Consider the following 21,762-nt stretch of genomic DNA (forward strand, 5'->3'; position numbering starts at 1 on the left):
AAAAAAAATGGCCGGCTAAGTTTTGATCAGATGACAATGAGGGCTCTTTTTAAGTGATCCTAGATTTATCAGATGGGATTTGGTAAGGGAGAGTGTTTCAGTTTTTAAAAGCATATTAAAGTACCACATGACACTTCCTGTACTTGAACCCAGTCAAAAACAGAACAGCACTCCATTGAAGTTATGTATAATACAATGGCTATTTACTTCATGCTCATGTGTCCTATTACTCTGTTGGTACTTTATGGGATACTTTATGGTGTATCACTCATGTAAATCAAAATGTTTTTTGGAGCATTTCAAAGAGCCAGAATCTGATGTTCTCATTTCCTCCCTTCCCCTTAGATCTGCTTGGTTTCATCAGCAGTCCAGTTCTTCTCTACAATCAATACCCTGGGACCCATTCAGAGGAATCAACTGCATTTCCCATTTGCCTTTTAATGTCCCTTTTATTTTTATCATAACAAGGTAATATTTTTTGTTATGACTGTGTTTTTCCCTTATGTTCTAAGAAACCTGCTTTATACAAATCAGCTAATTTTTTACTTGTTTGTAGTTAAATAAAGTCACAAAAATCAAACGTAGCACTTCTGTTCATCAATTAATCAAAGTTTAGCAGATACTCTTATCCAATGTGGCTTTAAAAATTTCCTTTAGTTTTCATGTGAAAACAAAACATTATAACATATATTATATCATATTTCTTGTGATGCACCATTATTAACAGAAAAAAAAAAAAGATTTGACCAAAACAATATTCCACAAATCACACATTTTTTTTATTTTTCTTATGGCTGGTAGCTGATATTAAAATAGCAATTATTTTCTAATAAATTTGTTCTTAAAAACATCCTTAGAAATTAATTAGACAATTTTAGTCAGAACTTATTATGAGTAACAGCATGGCAACAAAGTAAACATGTCTCAACAACGCAACCAAAAATCAAACAGTCCATAAAAACATCTGGAATTTTAGCATCTAACACATTCAGGTGGGTTGAATTTTGAGTGTTTTCTATAGATCGTTATTTTAGATTTTAGATTTCTTATATTTAGTCTTGTTAATTAACCATCCTATATTTGCTTTCTGCAGTCTGTTAAAACAGGAGGCCTTGGAAACAATGCTGCATAATGAACTCATCATGGGAAATTAAAAAAGGTATAGTTTATTCAACGTGTGCAAAAAACTGAGATACCTATGGATATAATTAGTCACATGCTGAATTATCATTTCTTTTGTCAGTTTTCCCATTTTAAATGATGTAGTGTGAGTAAATTCACTATATGCTCCCTTGCATCCTGTTTTCATTCATTAGAACCGCAGTACTTAATAGTGATTCTCTTTGAGCTTGACTTGTGGCTGCCTGCCCGCAGAAGCTGTTTTACATTGTCAACCTTTCAAGGATTTCCAACCCAGCCAGTTGAGTTTTGGACTTCAGATGAGTTCTCTGTTCTTCTCTTGTTTCTCTCTTAATGATCGTTCTTTAAGCTTCCATCTGGTTGCAAGGAATTCTCTGATGTCACATGGCGCTAATTGAACAAATTTGGACAATGATTTGGTGCCAGACTCACAAGTCAAACACTTTTCTTCTAGCATATATTGTTTAACCGGACAGACACAGTCCAATGAAAATGAAGGAAAAGCAAAGGAGCCAAGTCAAGACCACTGAGCTGAAGATTTCAAGATTATTTTCTGATGAGATGGGATCCGGAGCAACTTTACCACTTCACAAGGTGCTTGGAAACAAACTGTGTACAAGAATATGAAAAAAGAATCTAGCACTACTTATGATGAAGGGAACTTTAATACTTTAGAAGTACCTACTCGTAGAGTATTTTCTGAGCCAGCTTTAATCTGAGCTGTCTGCTATGCATTTTTGTTTTTTGCCACACATATCATTTTCATCATTTGATTATGGTAGAGGGTCGGGTGTTTTAATATTTAATAGCTTGAAAAGATTACAAAGATTGCATAGCATCAGTACATTAGCAAATTCCATTTAAATGTAATATATATAAAATGGAAAAAATACATTTTTTTTTCAACTTTATTGCAATAATAGGAAATAATAAGAATCTCTTAATAACACCCAGTAAGTTACTCCAAACAATCTTTGGGCTTGGCACAGGTTTTGCACACTCTAACATTTGAAGAGGAAAATGGCAGCCTTAGTAATAAGTCTGTTTCGGTTAACTTACAACTAAACTTTTCAATAGAATCCATTGACTCCTTTTTCATTATGTTCCTAATACACAAAATCTCTCAAGCGTAGCATAATTTTGACTGGCACAAACACATTGTGTGCTTCATACAGAAAGTCGAAAAGGTTCATCTTAAAGGGACAGTTCACCCAAAAATGAAAATCCTGTCATTATTTACTTTCTCATGTGACTGTTGTATAAGAATTTGTTGAAGAATTTTTCATTTTTGAGTTCATTTTTTAACTCTTTAATGCCAACAACAGTGCATTAGGTATGCCGTTTGTGCTTGGCTTTACCACCTTCGCAACTCTAGTCATATCTCAAATTCAAATAAATACACAGTGCCACAAATTTTAGGTGTCCTGTACTATTAGGCTAAATAGATTTATGGCTTGGCTTTACAATTTAGCATCATGGCTGTATGTAAAAATAATCTCATTGCAGTTGTTGTTCAGAGAGCTGAAGAGAAATATAGTTGTAGATTGTTGTGGGTAACTCTTTAACTGTCAGTCCAGTGCGGCCCAACACTGCTGAGGCCCGTTTGGTATTGATAGGCTGGTTCTCGTGTTGAAGTGGGGCTATGGATCGGATAGCCTGTGACATCCCTTTGTGAACCAACCGGCGACCCAGGCTTCCTATGAAACAGTGAGGAATGTGCTCTGTCACGGGGGGCAGGGCCGGAGGGGGAGGAGGATGCGGAAGACGGTGTGGGTGGCAACACCCGCTGTGTGGTAAAGGTGACTAGGTCGGGAGGTGCTGGATGTGGACGCTGCATGGATGGTGAGCGGTGGGGAACCACAGAGGCAGCGGAGGCTGTGCTGTTGAAATGGGCGGGAAAGGGCTGGTATGGCATAGCCTCCACAGTTTGCATGCCGTAGCGAGGATACGGCTGCACTGACGCCCACATATTGCAGTTCAGGGAGGGGGCCGGGAGGTCATCGGCACCTACTGCGCCCCCTGCCTCTCCCTCCATTCCTCCATACATGCATGCCTCTCTAGAGCCCAATGCATCGCTGCAGTATGGATGGGACAGCAGGGGTGGATCGTAGGAAGTAGGGGAGCGGAAGTAGTGCTCATCTGAAACTGCAGAGGCTGTTGTGTCAAGATAGGGGCGTTTGCATCCCAGCTCCAAATGCCTTGTATTATCTAAAAGAAAATATACAGTAATATTTGAATACACAAAGTTTGGAATTTATTAAAATTTTGAAAAACGCATTTTAAATTATTTATGTCAGGATTAGGGATGTACCAATAATCGTATCAGTGTTATTATATTAAATCATATTATATTAATATGAAAAAATAATTTTATGATGCCTAAATTCACTTTGTAGCTTTTAAATTTTCAAAATTGTATTGATTTTAATCATTTTTAATCAATTTTTTAATCCAAAATACAGTCAATTCTACAAGTGAATTTAGGCAACAGTTTTATAATGCAAAGTCTGAAAATTTTAAATTAATGACAAGATTGACATTACATGTAACAGTGTTAAATCATTAATTTAATTATTATAGATTTGGGGTTGTAGTATATTTTATGTTTTTGAAAGTCTCTTATGCATTTATTTAATCAAAAATACAGTCAATTCTACAAGTGATTTTAGGCAACAGTTTAATAATGAAAAGCATAAAAATGGAAAACTAATTATGAGATTGACATTACATTTAACAGTGTTAAATCGTTAAGTTAATTATTAATAATTAACACTGCTATTTATTAAATTATTAGCATTTTTAAGTATAAATTTAAGTAAACTTTAGATGACTTCAAAGAAAATCTAAATGTAAAAATACAGGAAATGAACACAGCTGATATCGAATATATAAAACCTGACCAATAGAGATGCATATCAACCAATATGGTACTAATATTGTGCATCCCTAGTTAGGATTCGTGTGTTTTTGACAAATAAGATGGTTGCTATAGCCCTGTACCTCTGTGCTTGAAGCAGTGGTAAAGAAGGCTGGATTCCCGGCTAGATGAGAAGGAGTTAGAGAGAGCTTCCTGGGAATCAGAGTTTGGTAGATGGACGCCACAGTCATACTGATAGTGAGAAACCACCTGCGGATGGCTACTCAGCACACCTGCACCCAGCTTTCCTGACAGATGGCCATGTGATGAGATAAGCCGCTGCCGGACCATGTTCTTAGAAATTACAGGGTAATCTTTCCTAGGAAAAGGGGCACTTGATCAGTAAGATATCTATTTGGTACATTATGCATAATGTATGCATATTATTTATAATAATATTTATAATATGATAATCTTACCCTTGAAGTCTGGACACACGCAAATCACCCTCATCGCTGCCACGGAAACCTTTGGCAAAAGGATTGTTCTCAATTTTTAACTGCGTGATCTATAAAAAAACAAACAAGTTAGTATTTGTAATGTTTATTAAAAACAACTGCAGGTGTGTGCAATAGTTGACACTATTGTGTTATGGGCAGGTTCTGTTGGTACCTTATGGTTCTGATAGGATGTAACAGAGATGAAAGTTGTCTCATGGAAGATGTGAGTGCAGTAGGCCGTGTTCTTAGAGCCAAAGGCATTGTTTTCATCAGCCTTCACGATGTGTAATCTGGGCTGGTATTTGTGCATTGAGTTCAAGATGATCTGAGAATAGAAATGCAGGCCTACATTAGGAAAGTATATTAACAAAAAGAGACATTTTCCTTTTTTGTAGTTAATTCTATTGCATGTATATTTTCATACAGTTGAAACATACATTATTAACATACTGACAGCACTTGACGCATGAAGGACTTTAAATATGTACATATGTTAACAAATCCTTTTAGGGTGACAGAATATTAAATTATTGGGTTAAATTTATTGTATTTAATCAATTACTTAAATACATGTCTATATAGTATATTGTAACTAAAAGTACAGTTGCAGTACATTTATCTCCCTATTACAATCATTTTTTATATAAATATATTAATAACAATATATTTATATAAAATACCAATGGTTAGGTTTATGGGTTGGGGTTAGGGCTTTATTAAATATATATGTATGTGTGAATGTATATTTAAAATTATTTGATCACTAGTATTGTTAGTGTTACTAGTAGAACACCAAAATTATTAGAACACTAGTATTTTCACCAACTAAATTCTATTTTTTGCTGTAGCGTGTCAGTAGGAAATACCAGTTTACATTTCCAAACATTTACTTTGCCATTAATTGTAATAATCCAGTGAGAGATATATTTCTTTTTGTCTGAACATAGCCATTGCTGCACAGAGAGATGATTTTTTTATTTGTTTTTGCATGTTTGTCACACTTTAATGTTTCAGATCATCAAACAAATTTAAATATTAATCAAAGATAACAAGTAAACACAGCATGCAGTTTTTGAATGACATTTTTTATTATGAAGGGAAAACAAAATCCAAACCCACATGGCCCTGTGTGAAAAAGTGCTTGCCCCCTAAACCTAATAACTGGTTGGGCCACCCTTAGCAGCAACAACTGCAATCAAGTGTTTGCGATAACTTGCAATTAGTCTGTTACAGCACTGTGGAGGAATTTTGGCCCACTCATCTTGGCAGAATTGTTGTAATTCAGCCACATTGGAGGGTTTTTGAGCATGAACCGCCTTTTTAAGGTCATGCCACAGCATTTCAATAGGATTCAGGTCAGGACTTTGACTAGGCCACTCCAAAGTCTTCATTTTGTTTTTCTTCAGCCATTCAGAGGTGGATTTGCTGGTGTGTTTTGGATCATTGTCCTGCTGCAGAACCCAAGTTCGCTTCAGCTTGAGGTCACGAACAGATGGCCGGACATTGTCCTTCAGGATTTTTTGGTAGACAGCTGAATTCATGGTTCCATTTATCACAGCAAGTCTTCCAGGTCCTGAAGCAGCAAAACAGCCCCAGACCATCACACGACCACCACCATATTTTACTGCTGGTATGATATTCTTTTTATGAAATGCTGTGTTACTTTTACGCCAGATGTAATGGGACACACACCTTCCAAAAAGTTAAATTTTTGTCTCGTCAGTCCACAGAGTATTTTCCCAAAAGTCTTGGGGATCATCAAGATGTTTTCTGGCAAAACTGAGACGAGCCTTTATGTTCTTTTTGCTCAGCAGCAGTTTTCGTCTTGGAACTCTGACATGCAGGCCATTTTTGCCCAGTCTCTTTCTTATGGTGGAGTCATGAACACTGACCTTAACTGAGGCAAGTGAGGCCTGCAGTTCTTTAGATGTTGTTGTGGGGTCTTTTGTGGCCTCTTGGATGAATCGTTGCTGCGCTCTTGGGGTAATTTTGGTCGGCCGGCCACTCCTGGGAAGGTTCACCACTGTTCCATGTTTTCGCCATTTGTGGATAATGGCTCTCACTGTGGTTCGCTGGAGTCCCAAAGCTTTAGAAATGGCTTTATAACCTTTTCCAGACTGATAGATCTCAATTACTTTCTTTCTCATTTGTTCCTGAATTTCTTTGGATCTTAACATGATGTGTAGCTTTTGAGGATCTTTTGGTCTACTTCACTTTGTCAGGCAGGTTCTATTTAAGTGATTTCTTGATTGCGAACAGGTGTGGCAGTAATCAGGCCTGGGTGTGCACAGAGAAACTGAACTTAGGTGTGATAAACCACAGTTATGTTTTAACAGGGGGGAGGGGGCAAACACTTTTTCACACAGGGCCATGTGGGTTTGGATTTTGTTTTCCCTTCATAAAAAAACCCTTCATTTAAAAACTGCATGTTGTGTTTACTTGTGTTATCTTTGATTAATATTTAAATTAGTTTGATCTGAAACATTAAAGTGTGACAAGCATGCAAAAAAATAAAAAATCAGGAAGGGGGCCAACACTTTTTCACACCACTGTATAATATATATATATATATATATATATATATATATATATATATATATATGAAGAGTTTATTTGCAAAAACGGATAATTCAGTTTTTTAAATTAACTCTTCATATAGATAGATAGATAGATAGATAGATAGATTTTCCTACTATACATTTTACATTTAAAAATGTATAAAGCTGTGAATACATAAATGCCTGTATGTATGATCCTGTTACAACATATTGTTGGTTTTAGGGAATGTAAAAAACTGTACGTTGAACACTAATGAGGCTGTTAATGTACAGTATATGTTAACGTGACAGGATCAATAAATATGTCAAGAGTTATTGTTCTGTGTTATATGCAAGTAATCCAGTTGGATCCTTTGTGTATGTGTGTTTGATCATAGTGTTCTAGCACCAGTCTGCTCAGTGCATCCATGTGTTTGGTGTTCAGTGAAGCGTTTAGTTAGGGTCATCCCCAACACAGTTGTGTCAGGGCCAATAAGCATCAAGGCCTTACCCTTTGTTATGTCGACTCTTAGACAAAGAGTGAGGCAGCTCTCCTCATAGCTTCACTTTTTTAAGAGGAGTTAGGAGCACCAGTGCACAGAGGGCAACCTCAGGTCAATCCCCCCCATCTCAGACACAGACGGTACACCAGCCAAACTAATGGTTTGAGCACTTCATTGGGTGAATGCAGACACATGTGACCTTTGCCTGGTTGGCTGGCGTCTTGAGGTAATACCATGTGATACAAGCTGCATTGATGATTCAGATACAGGGATGTGCGCTGTCCAAGTATATTAATCAAGCACCTTTGTCAGATCAATGCAGACTCCGTGGCTCCCTTGCCTTTCATCTCAATGTTTTCTTCTAATCTAAGATCTGTTTTGGGAATAGAAGTTGTGTCATTTGACATTAAAGCTAGATGGCCCTGCACTGAAAAAAACTGTTGCATGTTCAGTCCACAGAGCTCTTATAAATATCTTTGTGTGTTGGGTGTCTGTGTGGTCAGTGGCCTAGCAAAGGAAATCAAAGCACGGTGTAGTGGAAATGCCAATAAATCACAACTTCCATACATGAAGTAAAAGTGCAACAACCTAGTTTTTGAATTTGGTCATGTGACGCTTTACATACTTTTTCATTGTTTGATGCACTAAGGTATTTATTTCATGTCTGTGTGCTATGGAACAGCTTTGGCCAGGAATGCCCAATATATCGATATAATATTGGTTATCAATTAATATTGGGGACATTTTTGTTTTGCCATTTATTAAAAAAAAAAATAATATAGTGAAATATTATTAAAATGTTGTATAACTGTTTGCTATTTTTGTATACTTTAAAAATGTTATTTATTCCGGTGAAGGCCTTAGTGAATTTTCAGAAGCCATTACTAGTCCTCAGTGTCACATGATCCTTCAGAAATCATGCTAATATGCTGATTTGTTGCTCAAGAAATATTTCTTCTTATTAGCCATGGTGAAAACTGTTTTTTTTTTTAACAGCTTAATATATTTGAGGAAACAGTAATGTTTTTTTAGGAATAGCAGGAAAATAATTATCAGCACAATATTTTTTATATCTGTGACTCCTAGCGTCAGCGTATGTTTTGACTGTGACTTGTGTAGTGAACATTAGCATGGCTACAGTGGCGGCGTGTATTGGGGCTTTCTGCCAGCCGCAGTGTCCCTGCTGTTGTGGGCGTCAGTAGAGCTTAGCAACCTCTTTCCGAGCTCATTACTCGCCCTTATCACATCCTAGGCATTCAACTAATACTGACAGGCCAACTTTGTGCCGTTCTGACAGGTTATGAACCTAATGAGCTTGCTTCTGATGTTATTGCATCAGACAAGCTAGGTCCTCAAGCTCCTTTGGGCATGGTCAGACTCCTCACCTCTGCTTCACTGTCTCTCTTCTCCTTTCTCCTACTTTCTCAAGATGACCCTTACCATATGGGTGTACAGCAATGCACAATAAAGCGCTATATAAATGCATCATTCATTAATTCATTTGAACAGTATACAGAATTGCAATTCCAGTTAAATTTTTAGGGAGTTGAAATGTAATTTTGTATTTTTTAAGTTTTTTTCAAGATTTGTCAAAACTACCAATTTTTGAATCGCAACATATAATCATTACTGTTAATAGTGTTCACCGCCTGTTTGATTACATGACATTAACTAACTGCTTGATTTTTACTGTACATGTCTGCCATATGGACATCAGCTTGAGATGTCCACTGATAAGCCATTACTAACTATAAAGTAGAAACTTAATTTTTCTGTAAAGCTGCTTTGCAACGATTTGCATCGTGAAAACGCTATACAAATAAACTTTTATTTAATTTAATTTAATTGAACTGAAAGATGGACTTAAACATGTTCGCTTGACAACCTTGCTTGAAGGTTTAATTCCAATTTAATTTAAATTCAAAGAAATAAACATTCTGGGAAATGAAATGCTTTTCTACCTTAGTCCAGTTGTGTCATAACCTGATCTTCTGGTGAAATTACATACTTCTCTCTGGTGATATATACTGGTCTTCTCCAATCATTCTGTCCACTTACACTCTGCCTCTTTCTTACAATTAAGCTTAAATTCAGATCTGCCTTCATACAATCAACAACTGACAGATAGAACCAACCCCCCACCTTACACTTCTTTCTTTTTTCAATAATCCATTTCACTTTGATGTGTCACAATACTGAACAAAAGATTGGTTGCTATGTTCACGTTTGGTGTCCCACCTAGTCCAACTAGTAATTCTCTCTTCTTTGCTCACTGTCTCATCAAATCCAGAATTTTTATGTCAAAGCTTAGATTTTTAGAAAATGATTTGTTCACAGCCACTCACGTGCCCAAATGGATCAAGGTGGTTGTTTGTGAGCTTCAACTTTTGAAAGGAGACTAGCTGTCTCATCCAATGGGCCCCTGTTGCAGGAGAGTCTGGGTGGACGTAGAGTCTTCCAGGCATTGCAGGCTCTGCTTTTCCTGCCACCATCCTATGGAAAAGAACATAAGAAATTCTTTAGTTTTTTGACAACCCTAAAGGGCACTCACAACATTTGCAAAAGACCTCTAGTTTACAGTTGTTTGTGTAGTGATTAAGGCTCTGTCCCCCAGTTTTTCTCTTCTAGTACGACACAGCTTTCCAGTACCTCTGACATCATGCCATAGCGTTTAAAAAGGAAAACTGTTTTTCAGTGTTGCACAAATTCTGTATATAGCAGCAGGCTACAGAAGGGCTTTATGCAGAACATCTGTACATTAATGACAGATTCAGAGCACGAGTGGTTATGTCCGTGACATTATGGGTGTAATTCCCAAAGATTTGGGGTGGCTGCTTTGACCATAACATCACTGCTAATTGTGTGCCTCGAAGGTGTCGCTGAAGATCTCCAGAACCGATGCTGGCAAATGCTTGAATTCCAGTCTATCCCACAGATTTTGAAAAATGGTCATAAAATACTTGTTCTCGTAACACAACATGCAATTCATTGAGATTTGCGTGCCATCATTATTTTATTTTTTCCATGCTGAATTGAACCAGATCTGACATATTTGTGGTGCCAATTGTTGCATGGGTGGATAGTGCCCATATCTAGTGGCATTGCCAGAGGCACAGGGTCACAATGTTGCATGGGTGGATAGTGCCCATATCTAGTGGCATTGCCAGAGGCACAGGGTCACAAAGAGGACAGCATGCATAACCCAGCTGTTTTAAGCCCATTGGTTTTGACAGACTGCCTGCTCTGGCCTACAGTAATTAACTGTGTGCTAATGACAATCCACAGCCAGAACTAGCTAGCATTGCATGGTTAAACTGATGCAGACTGCATATGGTTTGCTAACAAATATCGCTGCAATTTGAGTTTCTTTCAGTGTTGACCTTTGCAAAAAGTGTTTTATTGGATAAATTCTCCTTTTATGAGAAGACTATCGAAAACAAAGCCAAAGCATTCTTTGTTGTTTATTATTTACCAACATTATATTCATGAATGCAAAGTATTAGTAAAAGTAAAACTACTGATAATAACCATTACTCTATATTGTAAATCAAACAAATTGTCACGGTGCACACACGAGGGAGGAACCAGGAACACGCAGACGAGGATATAAACTCAAATAATAGTCTTTACTTAACATCAGGACAGGGCAGGACAAGGCAAGGCAGACAAGGACATCACACACCGGGGTTAACGAGTAGACCAGACAAAGTTTAACTGAACAGACAGGACTAATATACACAGGTAATTCATAGATAACGAGACGAACACGGCTAGACAAGAATTAACTAATGATTACGCTTAACAAGGGCAGGAAACAAACCAAATATGGGCACAAGAGGCAGGAACACATGACACACACACACGACAGTTCCCTGACACAAATAGCATAATTATTATATTATTATATATTGTTTATTGGCAGTTCACATGTACTCCAAAGAGTATAAAGTTTGTTAAAAATTGTATTTTGTGGATAGTGCGAATGGTGCCATTTGTCCACTCGAGACAACAAACTTACAATCACATTGTCCGGAGGAGACAGCAGAATATAAAACATGCTAATTGTTGTCTCATTGCAATGTAATGTGGATAAGTGTTTGTCCAGATGCCTCGAGGGACCAGTCACTTTTCTGATCCAGTCACATTTGCACTTGCATGTTCAAGCAGAATTTCCAAAGACCCAGAGTATCCTTAAACAACTTTCCAGAATTTGGTTATTCTAATTACTCTGTTGTGAGCTTGGCTTCTTTTTGTTTTTGTTTTTTAAAGAATGTCTTCCCCTGCAGAAACATTAAATATAGACAGAGGGATATTAAACTCACCACTTGTTGTCACAGAACTTGTACCGATGGTCATCAGCTGGAACAATGTCAGTTAAAAGAATGTATTTGGTCTTGGGATTCATTCCTGTGACTTTAACTTTGTAGCTGGGAAACATCCGCCTAAAAAGAGTGTAAATGATACCATCAGGGTTAAAAGAAAAAGTGCCTTACAATTGAAAGATGATTGAAAATAGATAGACCCTTACTTCAGGTGTTGTTAAACAATGAGAAACAATTTTATGAATTAATTCATTACTTATTTTATTTTGATTAATAATTTAATTTCTGTTTTTATACCATGGTTTTGTCCTTAAATGCCATTAGATCTAACTTGGCAACTTGTTAATGTGCTTTCGTGCTCACTGAGGTCATTCTCTTTCAATCGTATCTAAACAGGCTTATCCCATTTGTGTCATTCAGATATCTCAATGTTGTCTTTATTGCTCGTTACAGGAACAGCTTTTTTGTTCGAACGACTTACGCCTAGGGTGCGTGTGCAACAACTGAGCACTGACAGTAAGCATGGATGAGTCTGTCTTATCGGCTCTTTCGAGGGTTTTAACAAGCCTTAAGTGCAAGAGAATCACGGGAAGTGTTTTTTTGGGCGGATGAATACACGATTAGTGATCAGATAACTGCTTAACCTGTTTTTAGGACAGATTAGTTGTTTAAGAAGCACAAAGGGTCGCTTCAATCTCAAAGAAGGCTGCACGCTCAAGCATCTCCAGACAATCCTCTGCAAATCATCTCACACAAATGCTCTACTATAAAAGGCTACACTTAAAAAAAAATCATAAAACGTAAAGCATAAAATTTAACTGTTATCCTCGACAACCCCATATAAGGAGTCATGATCTGTGCCTGGTACTGATTTGCTTTTGGGCAGATATATATTTTTAGGGATTGACTCTGTTTTGAAGGAGCCACTCTATAAAATGTGGGATCTCTATTTTGTTCAGATACAGGTAAAGCTGAGATGACAGACAGAATATGCTAATATAGTAGGTGCATAAAACAAATCAATGGTGCTACCTTTGGTGACCTCTTCACATGAAATATCCAAAATAATCTTTTTTCATCTCTTCTGCAAAGTTGCAAAAAGATTGAGTCCCCTTATAAATTCTGAGTGCTTTTTTAATGGCAGGTATTTTAAACAGTGGGCAGCTCTATTGAACTACCCCACTCCTCCAAAAGTTTCACTTCACTGCATTACTTTTTGAGGCTTTCTAAAGCGTTCCACTAGCAGACACACATTTATTACAGCAAATAAATGTGCCCTGAACTGAATCATTTCATTGCATTTGCAAATGCAGAGCTTCTCAGGCCTGCACAATGTAAAAAGTTCCTGAGAGCACTACCTCTAATACCCAGAGGAAGAGCTCAGGGAAAAGTAAAGCTCCATGTCTGGCCCAGGCCTGAAATCCAATCAATGTAAATCACTCTGGGCAAGAGATTGCAAAAGAGGTGCTTTAAGCCATCAGGAACATCATAAACAAACCTGTCCACCAGGCTACTTCTGATAATGCCGTGTTTCCTTGTCCTTCTATGTCAATAGTTAAAAAAATTATCATCCATTGTCTTATTTTACTGTTGGTTCTAACATTGTTTCTAGACTTTACAATTATGGTTCAGTTAGCATTGGTAAATGCATTTAGTGTGATGAACTAACAAATTAACATTTACAGCATTTTTATAGAATTATAAGTTTTATTTAAACTAGTTTTAAAATCTTGGTTATTTATGCATTTATATTTATAAAGTCAGTTTAAAAACATGCTATTGTTCATTATGTTCTTTTGTAATACGTACATTTATACAACTTTAAAAAAAACTCATTGGTATATGTAAAAATGTACATAAACTGAAATGCTGTAAAATATAGTTTATTAATAGTCACCTGTTAACATTTGATGATACCTGTTGCATTAACTAAATAAAACCTACTGTAAAATGTTACATTAAACATTACAAGAGTTCTTGTGTAGGCTACTTTTATGTACTGAACATGTAGACGTTTTCAAAATATGCAAATCTATCTCAAATAAATTATTCATGTTAAGAAAATACAGTTAGGAAAAATTAGCATCAGTATTTACACTACTAACTGTGAGGATGTAATAAATCTAGAGTAAAACACATTTACTCAAGACTCATATGTAAACACCTGAGGGATATGTAATGCTCTTTCCATTTATGCAACACTTTGACATAATGACTGCCACAGGAGATCACATGGCATGTCTAAAGGGGCCTTACAGTGGCTCTGTGACAGTATTCTGTTGCTGTAGGTAGTCAAGTTGGAGAGCTGTCCTTGGCATGGGAGCAGCTGTGTGCAAAATGTCCTTCTTTTTTTGTTGCTTAAAGGAATAGTTCACCCAAAAATTAAAATACTGTCATCATTTATTCATTGTCATGTTGTTGCATATGACTAACTTTCTTCTGTGGAACAAAAGAATATATATTGCAGTGTTGTTTGGACCTCTGCATTCTTCCAAATGATCTTTTTTGTATTCTTGCAGAAGAAAGTCATATATGTGAGCCATGAGGGTGAGTAAATGTTGACACGTTTTTTTAATTTTTGGTATATATTATGTGTCAAGTGTGTAGATATCCAAGGGAGTGAAAATGCTTTCAAATGATATGATTACTTTTTCAGTTATCTCAGTAAAAGCACTGTTTGTGGGTGGGCCTGCGCTTCAGTTTATATGTGTGAGGACGACATTGAGAAATGGCAAGTATGAAAGTGTATCATATCGGTGTCAGCATCTGCATTATGCCAGCTGTTTCTTTTAGCACTTTTGTACGCCTGCACTTTCAGTGATTCATGCTATCTAAAAGAGTCGGCAGAACGTCTAGATCAAAAGGAGCTTGATGATGAAGCAAGAGAGGTCCTTTAGGGCCTGGGAGACGCGATCAAACAGGGCACCGTGCTTCTCTCATCAGCCTCGCTGATGCTTACTCTTGACGGGCTGTGTACAAGTAACACCAGCCGGCTGCTTTCAATAGTCATGCTTAGTACTGGGCTTAAAAGACATGTATGCGCATGTTGTAACAGAGTTCAGCTAAGTTTCATCATTCCGTCAAAGGGATTTTCTGAGTTCAACACAAAGTTCAATTGACAGCATAATGTTGAGTACCACACGAAAAAAAAGGACTTGCAAAAATCAAGGTTACAATAAGGCACTTATTAAATGGGTCCAGTTTTGGAGGATTCGAAAATGCACTGAATTATTCTGTTAAAACGTGTGTATGACTTGAGCTGTGAAGCAGTTTAAATCATCACTTTCGCTGTCATTTTAGGTTTCATGCTGTTATGCTGTCATGTCAAAAGAATTCTCAAATTGGATAAAACTTTGCACAGAACAGTTTAGTCACATTAAAATTATGCTAACACACACATTGTTTATGTCTTGTGGCTAAACTATTGAAAGTGAATATATTAATGTTTATAAATGTAACCTAGGAAAAAGGGACAAATGGAAATTAGTTTTTGTGATAATCAACATTATGCCACAAATGCTGTTAACTGAGCTTGTACTGAACCCAGAATAGTCTTTAAAACTATGACCCAGTTTTTCTGCATAGAAAGTAGTGCTAGTCGCATGACTGAGGGATTGTTTTACTGTTTATGTTAAACTAAATCACTTTTTGATTAACTAAAACACAAAACTTTTATTATTCTTTGGATTTTCGCATTGTTTGTGGAATTCACAGAAGCAAAATATTGTCATAAGCAGTTTTTGTTACTGTATTACACCTGATGAATTTTATGCAACAGTGTATTCTTCTTCAGCGTAAACCTATACTGTCTAACAGCATATACCGTGCAGACATGGCTCAAGCCTGCTATGTAACACAAGACCACGATGAGAATCATTGCATGAAATTGGCCTCAATTTTGTGTAATGGGAGCCATCGTGAAGAAACCTGGTGAGTTTTCTCAAGATTTACAGTTCAGTGAATGGCTGTCTAATGTCCTACAAGTCATATCCCCTCAAAAAAACGAAAATGAAACGGTGAAAAGCTCTTCCTGCTTCATGGCTCGATTGACATATTGAGCATCTTTAACAGAGCCTGGTGTCCATTATACACTAAAGTATGTAAACTGAAATGAGCCCATCTGTTGTTGAACTATGTGGAAGTGCAGTCTCCTGTTCTGTGCACAGCTGTCCGACTGAACAGTGCTTTGGCTCTTCAAAGGGTTTAAGGATTCTTGGAGCACTTTATCAGTTGGACAGGGAGAAGCCCATCCCTCACAATGTTACAGCATTAAAGAAAAATTGTGGTGACCTTTTACATTTTCCACTGAGAAGCGCTGAGAAGCTGCTGGCTAAGACTGGCAGAGAGCATTGACTCATTCTCTGCTTAATATCCAGGGTCCTGATCTTAATCCACAGGGCACATTAAATCTAACACACGGGGCAGCCGTTTGTGTTTTCAATTAGATATTTGTAGGCACAGGAATTCAGCCTTGCTTTACCTTGTTCGTGTGATATTTTATAAACACTCCATTAAAAGCGCTGTCACATTTCAATGCGACCATGGCTCTTGGTACAATAAGGTTTCACATGTGCATTTCTTACTGGAAGTGAGATGGCCTAGTTATGTTTTTGTATCCCTGTCACAACATCACTTTTCTCTGTAATGTTTAAAATCTATGAAAATCTAGAATCTGTGAATCTATGGATTGAAATGGAAAATGGAATGACGCTCTTCTTACCTGCCTGCTTTGGTGATGATCATCTCTGTTCCAGCCTCGTGGAACTTCTTCCATAGTTCCCTGTCGTGAAGAACCACTTTGATGTTTTCAATGTTCTGAAGGTTCATGCACAAAAAAAGATAAATTATGAGTTGTTGTCGATAGAAAAACGTAAAAATGGTACTTAATATATTAATGTTTTTTCGCTGTAATTCTTTTTATTGTGTTTTAGTAATCTAACATAACATCTCTTTGCATATGTAAAGACCTAAAAGTCAGGCGTCATTAAAAGAATGCGAATGATTGGCTACCTGGTCAGACTCATTGTTCTGGGGAATGCTGGGAGTTGTAGGCAGGCCCAAATTTGAGGAATCACTGGCAAGCTCAGGACGCCCACCCAACTGGGCCACGGTCATACCTTCATCAGCCACAGCTGAGGCCTTCTCCTGTAGCATTTCTGTAAAATTACAGAAATATTAGTTAAATGATGACTTCACAATTTAACTTTCACAATAGGAAAAATTATTTCAGGTTAATATGAAAACTGAAACCTGGGTTTTTCCACTTTTTTGACAAAAATTTTGTATAAAATAAAAAATAGAAAACTGAGAATGCTCATGCGTTATCTCGTTGCTTATTTTGCTTTCCTTCTGCTAAAACCTGGCATAATGATGTGGGAAAATAATATATCCTTTAAAATTATGAATCTAAGAAACTAATACATTCAATAATAAACATGATTTTTGTTTTTTACATAATTAGAATTTCTGTTCACAAATAAATCAACCCTAATACAAGCACATACTTTTTGTTTTTCTTGATTTATTTCCAGTAATTCAGACAATGTAAATATAAAATAGTGTATACTTAACTGAAAACTGTAAAAAAGAAAGAAAACAAGCCTAAGAAAAAAAATCTAAACTTATCCTGTAGTTTTAACACAAGCTAAAACGACCTAATGATATACGTATAATGAAAATACCACAGATGCCATAGTTTCTCTTTGTTCTCTCATAGTCTGCTGTAATTGATTATACACGCGCACAGACAAGACATGGGCTTCAAAATTTGAGAAATAGTGTACATTAACATTTACATTTTGTGAGGGAAAGTCTGTCCTCATAACATGGCCTGGCCGATTCATTTCAAGGAAAGGGGTCGAGATCCGTTTGTTCTGAAGTATCTCAAGATTAAATATTTACACTTCCAGCATTCGGGCACCTCGGTTTTATGGAAGCGTGCTAAACACTGCTGATTCCATTAAGGGAGGTCACAAACTTAGCCTCGCTCTCACGCCCCTTCTCTGCTCACACTCAGACATCACACCAGAGGTATGTCTCATTACTGTACTACAGCAAACAGCCTCCATAAATGCTGCCTATCTGCACGGTGGACACCAAACCATTCTCATGGTGAAATCCACCTCCTCCCACCCACTCCTAATCTCACGCATGTAAACAATGTGAGTGTGCGCCCTTCAGATAAAAGGAGAAGAGCGGGATTCCGTGTAAACTCGGGCAGGCATTTGCCAAAGCTAATAAAGATAAAGTCTGACAGGCACCATGAGGCTACAGCTAGTCAACTCTGGACTTTTCCAGTCCAAAATGTGCCTTTCACTGTTTAACTAAGCCCAGTGAGCGAGGGCTTTGTTTACATCTCTGTCACCCCAGACCCGTTAAACTATTCCTGGCAGATACTGCTCTGTGCACACTGGATATTTCCAGAGCCTGTTGTCCAAAATGTTCAACGCTGACCAAATTTCAACTATCCCTACTTTAAAAAAATAAATAAAACACATTTGTTTAAGGATTGGCTGCACTATATTGGCCATGCTTTAGTGGTCAGAATTCACCCAGTTCATTGAAATGCCTTTTGGAAACGTGCGATAATCTTTTGTCTGGAACCATTATGAGTTTTCAGGTAGGCCATAATCCAGTTCTGTTTTTTTTTTTATAGTTTTGATGCATGTTTTAATAGCGGCCTAGTATCTTTGGCCTTCCAATTTGGTTCTGTACTAGACTGGATACAATGTGTGTTAGAGAACAGGCCCGTTCATTACTAACACAGTAAGACAACACAATTTCCTTCCTACGTGAGTATAGTGATATTCCCGCAATATTTATTCAATGATATTTTAGAGCACATATAGGTTTAGTAATGCACACGTTTCTTATCGAGAACCCTTTTGGCTGTAAACAGTTATTGAGTTAGATATGGTTTTTTTTTTTGTAGATTTAAAAAAAGGCCTATATGTTTCATTATAGGCTTCTGTGATTGGTGTATTGGTTTTTGGGTTCTATAAAGCACCCATAAATGCTCTTCTGAAGCCAAAATTGTTTTGGAACTTAAATAAGGAATAAGACCCTTTTGTATTATATTAGAACATTCATTTTTAACATATTGTTATCCTATGACTGCACAAATTTTGTCACTGCCATTTTGACATAATCACAGTGAGAACATGAAAAATGTTGGAAATGGATCGGCCCCCTTCAGGTGCCCTCTAACCATGTAAATTAAATTGAATTTGAACTCTGAAAAATACAATATTGTAATTGGGTTCTATTATAACACAAATTATTCAGTTGAATACATATTGTAGCTTTCTTTTGATTGTTTTTGGATTATGTTCAAGAATTAGTGTGGGGGAAAAGATTAACAGTTTAAGATCTTGATATCTGTCTGTGGTATAACTGTTTTAGTTGTGCATTGCGTCTTCGTTTTGATATAAAAGAGTGCAACTAATAGTAACATTTATTATTAATAGATGTTGTTGTTTATTCATTTAATTATTTAGTTTGTGTGCAAATACGTGTGTTTCTTGGTTAATTTATTCCGACATTTCAGTATTTCACCTACCTAGAATTAAATAGGAAAAACATTATTATTTGTTTGATTTAAAAAATAAATGAACAATATTCTAGTTTAAAATGAGCAGTTATGCGATATACGTATGTGAATATATTTGTTCTTTTGCATTCACGCCAGTCTTTATTTATAATCAGTGTATTTTTTTATTAGCGTCTAAATAATCTAGCGATAATTGCCAATTGTTTATCAAGCACTGTGCCATCCGAATGAATTAAACTGATGCTTTGAGGCCTTAGGTTTACTCCATCTCACGCGGTAAAAGGATGGATCAGGGATTGACACCAAGATCATCAAATTATTATCTGATGTGTAGCTATGCATATAAACAATGTGCACCCAACAATTCATTTCAAATATTAAGCGAGAACGCACATACAGGCCGCAATGCTTTCTTTTGTTATGTATCACATTTACACGCAATATTGCATGCAAAAACATAAGGTGTTGTAAACGATCACATTTCTACGCAGAATTAAATAGGCTACTGCAAAAGAAGTAAGGGTTGTACAAGACTATAGTCTTTTTTTAGGAATCATAATAAAAACAATAGAATGGCTACACAGTTATTGTTTTATGTAAGCGTTGTTTACTACATCATATGCTAAGACGATATTTGGATATTGTTAAAGAAAAGCCCAAGCCAGGGTTTTATTTATGAAAGAGTGACGCCTTCTCGTTGGTCACTTAATTTGATAAAGAAGGATAGATCAACTGCGTCTAATCGCATTACCGCCCTCCATGCACACATAAGTGAGAGTTCAGTCCGGCACAAGGATTTCAGAGCAGCATGATGTGACCTACTGAGAACAAATGTAATATTACCTCATAAAATATTATGTTCTGAAATCCTCCATATCATTCCAAACCGCAATAATTTGTCCACTGCGACATTACAGCAGGAAGTTACGTCCCGGTGTGGCGTTGAGTCCAGTGCACTAGTAGCAGCTCAGCATCCCCTGTCTCTGATCATGAGCAGACAGAGCTGTCTCTTCCCCAGAGTCTGCCGCGAGCCTCGTGGTAACACCGGTGAGTGCCCGTCTCAGAGGCAAATGGTCACTACGTGATGTTTTCTTGGAAACACAAAGTATCCGCGGAACAGCTTGAATTGTTAAAGCACTGGGGTGAATATGTTGGCTCATTCACTCCTTCCCTCCTTCCCCCCGCGCCTCATCGCTGACGTTGCTCTCAATAACACCAAACCCGACACATCCCGATGCGCAGGGTTCACTCACGAACGGTCCTCTCATGAGGAAAGCAAGTCTATTCATAGTAAAACATGACTTGTAGCCTCGTCTCCTTATTCTCTCCCCCGCATCAATAGTATAAAATGCAGATATTCAAAATACATTAATGTTGATTTTTGCTTGGCATAGGGGAAATTGTTTCCTGTCCCCTAAGACGATTTTGAAGAAAAATATATTTTGTTGTTGTTTGTTTGTTTTGATTTTTAAATGTTGAACTGTTATTTTTTTCTGTCTTTTCCACTAGTTCCCCACCCAGACCTCCCCATTACAAATATTTCAAATATAGAATTTGTCTTGTTTTAAATATATAGTCATATATAAAGTATGTATCAAAGTATGTCTGCTCTCATTGCCAAACATTTTAGACAACACTTGAGTGAAAAAAAACTAATTTCCGTGACATTTGCCTTTTAATGAAAATGAGAATTACAAAAGAGAACTACAAAGTGACAATTTGAAGATTTTAATTTAAAGATTTCGGGTCATGATAAAAGCAGCTTTATTTTTGTCATTATCAATTACATACCAGTCATTATTTAATAGTCTGAGTTCATTTTAATTGAGTTTTAGCAAGTACTTTTTCTGTCATTTTGTTTTTGTCATTTATCAATTCCAAGGCTTTTTCTGTCAAAATGCCATTATCACACATCATTACCATCACACATAACACATTATGCCATTATACCAATGATCACACATTATACTAAAATCCCCCCAAAGGCTGATCAAGCTTATCATCAGATCTTTAAAAAGGATCTGATAAATGTTTTAACAAAGACGAAAGAGTTTGAAGATGTTTCGTTACTTAAGATTTTATTTTAGCCAAAAGTGCCTCTAATTGAAGAATCACCCATTCATAGGGCACAAACAGCTTGAACGGTAGCCATGTCTGTGTAACATTGTCATTTTTGCATGTTATGAGCTTTCTATCATTTTCACAGTTTAAAATGATATCATTTTTGCATATTTGTTCCGCATTTATACGCTCGCATGTTCGAATTTAAAATCTACTGAGGTCCAAGCATTTCCAATGAAATATGGTTGCGGTTTTAGAGTAAATGGGTCGAAGCAAGAGGCTGAAAGATCAAT

The 21,762-nt window shown here is 36.8% G+C and overlaps 1 protein-coding gene across 1 annotated transcript; it reads right to left on the minus strand.

Moving 5' to 3' along the window:
• Positions 1-761: 761 nt before the first annotated feature.
• LOC306854037 (T-box transcription factor TBX4-like) lies at positions 762-20,591 on the minus strand. Its single transcript, XM_079391822.1, has 9 exons — positions 20,252-20,591; positions 16,870-17,015; positions 16,580-16,674; positions 11,860-11,979; positions 9,883-10,030; positions 4,670-4,822; positions 4,477-4,565; positions 4,141-4,376; positions 762-3,348 (listed from the first exon to the last, which is right to left on the minus strand). The coding sequence occupies exons 2-9, from the start codon at positions 17,011-17,013 to the stop codon at positions 2,702-2,704; spliced, it is 1,632 nt and encodes a 543-aa protein (XP_079247948.1). The 5' UTR covers positions 17,014-17,015; positions 20,252-20,591; the 3' UTR covers positions 762-2,701.
• Positions 20,592-21,762: the final 1,171 nt, after the last annotated feature.

Source organism: Barbus barbus, assembly GCF_936440315.1.
Source record: "Barbus barbus genome assembly, chromosome: 34".
Classification (NCBI taxonomy): Eukaryota; Metazoa; Chordata; class Actinopteri; order Cypriniformes; family Cyprinidae; genus Barbus; species Barbus barbus.

Bases quoted from the DNA above. Each gene is read 5' to 3' on its own strand.
- LOC306854037 (XM_079391822.1), bottom strand. From the start codon at position 17,013: ATGCTACAGGAGAAGGCCTCAGCTGTGGCTGATGAAGGTATGACCGTG. The intron at 4,823-9,882 runs GTGAGTGGCTGT...TTCTATTCTCAG, and splicing joins ACCTTGATCCATTTGGGCAC to ATCATCTTGAACTCAATGCA. The intron at 4,377-4,476 runs GTAAGATTATCA...CCCTTTTCCTAG, and splicing joins CGTGTGTCCAGACTTCAAGG to GAAAGATTACCCTGTAATTT.